We start from the raw sequence: 8,041 nt of genomic DNA on the forward strand, positions 1-8,041 counted from the left end.
AAATTTTTTTTTTTTTTTTTTTTTTTTTTTTTTTTTTTTAAAATGTTAAAATAAAATTAAAGAGAACTTAATTTTTATGGCTCCTTCACCTTTAATCCAAGAAAAATCATCAAATTGTAAAATAAATAAAAAATATATGTTTATATATAAAATATGGTATATATATATACAATATTTCTTTGTTTATAATATTAAAAATGAAAAAAAAAAAGTATACACAAATATAAAATATATTTATATATTTTCATATTTTGTGCATATAAATTATTTTATTTATTCTTTTTATTTATTAGTATAAATATAAACATATATATATAATATATATATATATATATGTATGGTATATTATGTATATAATGTATATATCCCAAAATGTACATAATTTATTATTTTTTTTTTTATTTATTTTTTTATTTTATTTTTTTTTGTAGTATATCCGTATAACAATTAAATTTTTTATAATGCCATAAAAATAAATAATTCATGTTCATTCCACATTTTCTATTAATATGATATATTGATGTTTTTATTTATAATTTATTCATAAATTATGCCCAATATATATATATATATATATATTATATATATGAACATATAAAATAATAGAGAACAATCTTATGTTATTTATATAAAATATTTCCTTTTGAAAAAAATGTATTATTTGGTTTGTTTAAAATTATTATGATAATATAAAAAATGAACTCCATTAAATGTCATAAAAAAAAAAAAAAAAAAAAAAAGAAAAAGAAATATATATATATATATATATATATATATATTTTTTATATATGTATCTGTTTAACCTCAACCTCTAGGTATATCAGATGTGTATGCAAAGTTATTATGCAAATATGCATTTATCCTTTTGTAATTCTTTCTATTTATATCTAAATACTGATGAAATAAATTATAATAGCGATATGTATTTTTATCTGTACAGTCGAAAGGTTCCTTAACATTCCATTGTGTTTGTGTTGGTAATGTGGTATGTGCTTCTTTTTTGTTTTGATCTTTTATATATGGTAAGAAATGATTAGGCAGAACAATATTGTTGCTAAATAATAATGGGTTCTCGTCCACACGATTAGCAATCATTTTATATATATAATTATTATTATTGTTATTATTATTATTATTATCATTATTATTATCATCATTATCACCATTATTATCATTATCATCATTATCATCATTATTGTTATATTTTATTTTTTTTTTATTATTATTTTTATAATGTGTGTTGGCCATATCCACTTCTCCACAAGAATTATATGCATAACTATAATTATTCTGCACAAATGTATCTTCATCCTTTTCATCATATTTTTTAAAAAATAATCTATTGCTATAATCTCGTCCCCATTTCATTTGCTCTTCACCTTCATGACTACTACTTCTTGTGCTTTCCCAAGAAACATTACGTTTTTTTTTCTTTGACATATTATTTATATTACAACAGTAATCAAAAGATATAAAACGACAAATGCTATTGTTATTATTACTCTTTTTTTTTTTTATTTTTTCCTTTATCTCGACCTTTTCATAGGGTATAATATTCAAGGATAATGCAGAACGAACGTTCGCTTCTTTCTTACGATAACAATTATTATAATAATTATTAAAATAATTATTATTATGATTATGATTATCATTATCATTATTATTATTATTATTATTATTATTATTATTATTATGATTATCATCATTATTATTATTATTATTATGATTATCATTATTATTATTATCACTATTATAATTTTTATTATCATATTTACCTTTAATCATACTGAGATCCACACATTTCTTATAAAAACGTTTTCTCTTTAAATCGTTACTTATATCTAAACATTTTTTATCAAGAGCAAGCTGGTGATTATAATAAATATCTTTACATTTTTTATTATAACTTAATATATCATTCCTTCTTAATGCGTTTATGAAAAATAAAAAATCTCTCTTTCTTTTGTTCTCATAATATTTATAAGGACAATTTATTTTTCTTTCTTTATATTCCTCTTTCTTAAACATATCTTTTAATTGACAATTTTTTGTAATAATAATTTTATTATCATTCATGATTTCATCATTATTATAAATATATTTTTTTTTTTTTTTTTTTAGAACATGTTCCTTTGGAACAGTTATACTAAAGAATTTTCTCACGTTCTTTTTTTTTCTCATTCTTACTCTTCCTTCTTCTCCTACTCCTACTCCTTCTTCTTCTTCTTCTTCTTCTTCTTCTTCCCCTTCTCCTCTTCCTCTTCCTTTAATACAACAAGCAATATTATTACACATGTTGTTATCCACATTTATATTTATATCTATTTTTGGTTCCCTCTTTGTATGTATATTACTGTAATAATAATGATAATATGGATAACTTTCGACTGGGATGGGATGTGATGAACACAAAGGGACTAAAGAATCTCTTTGAATAGGATACTTACTTTTATTTGTTATTTTATCAACTCTATTTTGTAAAGTATTATTTTGTTTAATATCTTCCATAGGTATAATTATACTACTACTATTGCATAATTGTACTGTTGGTAATAAGAATGTACCCAACTTTGTATGATTCAACTTGATATCATTAGCATCTTGATTTAGTTTAATATTATTTTGTGTAATATCTTTCATCCTGTTTTCTAAAACATTACAGGATATTTTCTTCTCTTCCTCACATTTTTCAAGTGTTATATTATCATGATAATATAACAAATCGCTTGTATCCACTTGTTTATCAAATCGTGTATAATTCTTCTCCATATTATTATTTTCAACATTTTCATCATTTTCAACATTTTCACCATTTTCAACATTTTCAACATTTTTATTGTTTATGTTTGTCAGGTCGTCCCTTTTTTCTTCCACACAAGATAATATATCATCATCTACTATATCTTTGCTGCCTTGTCGTTCCTTTAAATAACACATATTACCTATATTCTTTTCTTTCTTATTACTTTCATCCTTTTTATATTCCATATAATATTGTTCCACCTTATCATTTATAGACAACCATTTATACAGAGAGAACCTGTTTTTCTTCTTTTTATATCGTTTATCATTTTTATATTTAAAATTTACTATATATCTCATTTCACTTTTCATCTTTTTATATATATTTCTTAAATTTCTACGTATTTTTTTAATTTCTATAGATTCTTTGGATTGATCATTTTCTTCAATTATTTTTTCTAAATAAGTTACTCGATTTCTTAACATAACAATTTCATCGAGGTATTCAAAATTTTTAGATTCTAATTCATTCATATATGCTAACTTATCTTTTAACATATCTATTGTATCATTTAATTTTTTATTTTTATTATTTTTTTGAATTAGCTGAGATTTTAACTCGCGTATCTCCTCATATTGTATATCTCCAAAATCTAAGGAATCTTTTATTTTTATTTTTAATAATTTATTTTTTTCATCTAAGGTATTTACATAATATTCATATCTATCAATTAATTTTGGGACATATTCATCAACCAAACAATTTATTATTTTTATAATATTATCAATATAAGAATTATTTCTTTTCTTATTTTTTTCTTCTTTACCTTTTAAATTGTTCATCATATTTTTGTAATCATCTAGATTTTCTGTATTATCATTAAATGAAGTAAATTCATGCTTCAACATTTTCGATCTATTCATATTATAGTAATTATTTTTAACTACATTGTTATAACTATTTACCACATTATTGTAACTATTAACCATACTATTAGTATTATAAATATTTATCATATTATTTTTATTATAAATATTTATCATATTATTTTTATTATAAATATTTATCATATGATTTTTATTCTTAATATTTGGAATAACACCATTAACATGATCATTAAATTCTTTCTCATTCGTCTTTTCTAAATTTTTTGTTTTTTTTGGCATTTTTTCAATATTTTCCATTTTTTCAATATTTTCCATTTTTTCAACATTTTCCATTTTTTCCATTCTTTCCATTCTTTCCATTTTTGCCGCTTTCCCCATTTTTGCCACTTTCCCCATTTTTGCCATCTTTTCCATTTTTTTTTTTTTTTTAATACTATCAAACAAATCTTTGGAACCTTTAACACTCACATCTTCATTATTTATGTACATACAACCAATGTCATATATTCCATCGTTTTTTTTTTTATTTAATCTATTTAATAATAATGTTTCGTCAAAAAACGTGTTTTCATATTCATCTAGTGTCTTTTTTGAAGAAGATGTAGTACCATAAAACTTAGACATCCTTTTACTCCCAAGAGAAAAAAATGAATTTTTCAAACTTTTTTTTCTCATATTTTCTGAAAAGGAATATTTTATTTGACTATTTTCTCCTGCATTTTTTTCTTCCATTTTTGTTATATTGCTTTTATTTTTACATTTGAATTTTTTTTTTTTTTTTTCTTTTTCTTTTTCTTTTAAATTTTTTTTTTTTTTGGTTTTATTAACTTTACTGCTTTGGGATTCAACATCATCATTTTTTTTTTTTTTTTTTTGCCTCCATTTATAGATTACATCCATATTATCATTACTATTAATATGAATATTATGATCTTTCTTTTCTGTTTTATTCTTATAACTCTTCTTATATATTTTATTTGTGATTGTACTATTTCTTCTTAATATTATATCACTTTTCATCTTTAAAATTTCTGAATTATATGTATCGAAACTTATCTTAGGATGTTTTCTTTTTTTCTCTTTATATTTTATAACATTATTTGTATTATTCATCTTATTATTTATTTTTTGGGAAGATACGTTTTTCCCTTTATTTAGCAATTTACTTTTTCTTTCATTACTTTCTAATTTATTATATAGTTTCAATAAATGTATATCGTATTCTCTCATTTCATTTTTCATATCATCTATTTTTTTTTGTTTCATTTTTTCTTTAATCCTTTCTAGTCTTAAACTACAGCTACTGTTGTGACTACTATCATTATGGTGGCTACTATCATTATGGTGGCTACTATCATTATGGTGGCTACTACCATTATGGCTACTACTACCATTATGGTTACTACTACCATTATGGTTACTACTACCATTATGGCTACTACTATTCATTTCCGAAACTACCTGTTCATTATCCATTCCAGTTGCTCTATCAAACATACTTTCTACATTATTGTTCTTTCCTTTAAGGTCGACAGACTTCGTTATCTTATCCTTTTCAAAAGTATTTAACAATTTCCTATAATGATCATCCTGAGTATACGTTTTTTTAAATTGTTTATTAAAGGTAGTAGAATATTTTTTATACATACCATACATTAATTCATCTGAAAATTCTTTACTACTACTATTTTCAATATAATTACCCTTATCATCTTTATCTCCATATTTTTTATCTTCTAGAAGATTCATTGTAGTTGTATATATTTCATCATCTGATAAATCAAGACTACTCATGCTCATCAATTTCTTATTTTTTTCTCTACATGTCGTAACAAAAAATTGAACATTTTTTACTAAGTCACTTAAATGGTTGCTTTTCCCCATATTTAACTATATCTATATTATGCATATTATATATATGTATATATATATATATATATATGTATATACATATATGTTATTTAAAATTATTATTAAGAACAAACACGCACATAAGTATACATATATATGTTTCGTTTCAAATACGTTCAGGCTGAATTATACATCTTTAATTGTAAGGTTTAAAAAGATATTACCATAAAGGAGTTTTATAATTATTGTAGAATAAGAACAAATATAAACATATAAACATATAAACATATAAACATATAAACATATATATATATATATATATATATATATATATATATATTTATTTATTTATGTACACTAAAAACTAAAAAAAAAAAAAAAAACCAAAGTCAAAAATAACAACAAATGAAAATGGAACAATGCTGTAAATAAAAGATATTTTTTAAAATATATAAAAAAATATATATCTTATTTCTTTTATCAAATATGTATATAAAAACATTCAAAATATATAGAACAAAATTAAAAAAAAAATAAAATAAATAAATAAGATGATAAAATGCAATTTTGTTTTATATTTATAACATTTAAGGAACATATTAAAATGTTATATTATACTTTTATTCCTTCAAGCTCATTTATAATTTATAAAAAAAAATGTATATATATATATATATATATATATATATATATTAAATATGTTCATTTATTTACTTACACACTTTATATATATATGTGGGTATAAAAACTTTTTGCAACAGTAATAATATAACCAAATCATAATTAACAACAGAACGAAAAATATTATGAACGTTCATATTTTTTTTTTTTATTTCCTAAATGTGTGTAACCATACCAACAAATAAAAAAGCACTTTAATTATTCTTCTACGTATCAAATTGGAAAATAATACATATATATATATATATATATATATATATATATTTTTGAATATTCTTTTATTAACTTTTATATTTTCATAACTTGTTGTCTTTCTTTTTCTTTTTTTTTTTTCTTTATAGAAATTATCCATATATTGTATAATTAAAAAGAAAAATTCTGAACAGGCAAGGTAACTTATTTTATATAACTAAACTTTTTTTTTTTCTTCGTCTATCAATTCGTTAGCCATCATCTATTATAAAAATATATATATATATATATATATATATATATATAATAAAATAAAAATAATGAATACATAAAACAGTATGTCATAATGAATATAAAACAGTAATTTGTTATAATAAACAAAATTATTTTCATGCATGTTTATAAAAAAAAAAAAAAAAAAAAAAAAAAAGTACATATATATATATATATATGTATATATTATTTTTTGTTTATATTACCATTGCTGCTACAAAACAACCCTTTTCGGCTTCTTTGATTTTTTCTTTACTATAATCCAAGCTCTCTTCAATTAAATCGTTTCTATGTATGTCGTCCTCAATAAGAGATGTTAATATATCATTATAAATATTTTCATCATCGGATTTCTTCGAAAATATAAAAAATAAAGATATATGTTAATATATAGGCTATCAGTTGGTCTCATAAAACGTGGATTATATATATATATATATATATATATATGTATGTATATATGTATGTGTTTTATTTATTTATTTATTTATTTTTTTTTTTTTTTATTCTTCAAACAATACCTTTGGTGATAAATCCTTAATGTGTCTTTTTATAAGCATATTTTCAATCATTTTTGATTCAGTCATCCTAAAAAAATATAAATATAAATATAAATATATATATATATATATATATTTTTTTTTTTCATATGTAAATCATTATTTTATTGAATATCATATCATACCACATTGTTAAATAACCAAATAGGTGCATCCTCTCATGTATCAATTCTACCTTCTCCAACATTTGCTCCTTCATATTTTTTGGAGATTCAATAATCTATATGAAAAAATTAATTATTTTTAAAATGAATAACAAAGAAAAAACAATATATATATATATATATATATATGTAATAACTCGTTTTGTATTTACCTCATCTATTTTGTTAATAATGTCGTTGGGTTTGTATTCCGCTAACTTATTTCCTTTTCCACTAAAAATTAAAAGTGAAAAAATATATATATAAGGAAAAATATATTTAATATATATTCATAATTTTTTTATGTTATATAAAAATTACATGATATATATTTTAAAATATATTACTTGTGATATAATAAAAAGGTTGGTGTTCCTCTAGAAACAATCATATTTGGTGCATAATCGTTTTTCTCTATGTTATATTTTTTTATTTTTAACTTGATCTATACAAAAAAAATAAAATAAAATAAAATAAAATATATATATATATATATATATATATATATATATATATATATATATATATATATTTATATTTATTTATATGTTATAATAAAAATGGGTTTCCTTTTATTTCTTACATTATTCTCCTTAAATAACTTGTGTAAAGTATTTATAAATGGTTTATATAAAAAGCACAAAAAACAAGTGTCTTCAAATAACACGACCAATATTTTATTATTTTTTGAATCTTCAATAATCTAAATCA

At 20.2% G+C, this 8,041-nt stretch overlaps 2 protein-coding genes across 2 annotated transcripts in view; both read right to left on the reverse strand.

Annotated features, from left to right (window-relative positions):
• Positions 1-804: 804 nt before the first annotated feature.
• PRSY57_0715100 (hypothetical protein) lies at positions 805-5,514 on the reverse strand (the record flags this gene model as incomplete). Its single annotated transcript, XM_012906805.2, has 1 exon — positions 805-5,514. One exon carries the CDS (start codon positions 5,512-5,514, stop codon positions 805-807), a length of 4,710 nt encoding a protein of 1,569 aa, XP_012762259.2.
• A 1,057-nt stretch (positions 5,515-6,571) lies between these two features.
• The window catches only part of PRSY57_0715200 (thioredoxin-like protein), a gene marked incomplete at both ends in the record, with an annotated part of 2,601 nt that continues 1,131 nt past the window's right edge, over positions 6,572-8,041 (reverse strand). Inside the window, 7 exons of the mRNA XM_020114664.1 lie at positions 6,572-6,616; positions 6,834-6,980; positions 7,149-7,215; positions 7,313-7,407; positions 7,504-7,564; positions 7,678-7,775; positions 7,914-8,033. Of these exons, the coding sequence (XP_019970621.1) occupies positions 6,572-6,616; positions 6,834-6,980; positions 7,149-7,215; positions 7,313-7,407; positions 7,504-7,564; positions 7,678-7,775; positions 7,914-8,033 (633 nt within the window). The remainder of the gene's footprint in view (positions 6,617-6,833; positions 6,981-7,148; positions 7,216-7,312; positions 7,408-7,503; positions 7,565-7,677; positions 7,776-7,913; positions 8,034-8,041) is intronic.

Source organism: Plasmodium reichenowi, chromosome 7, assembly GCF_001601855.1.
Source record: "Plasmodium reichenowi strain SY57 chromosome 7, whole genome shotgun sequence".
Classification (NCBI taxonomy): Eukaryota; Apicomplexa; class Aconoidasida; order Haemosporida; family Plasmodiidae; genus Plasmodium; species Plasmodium reichenowi.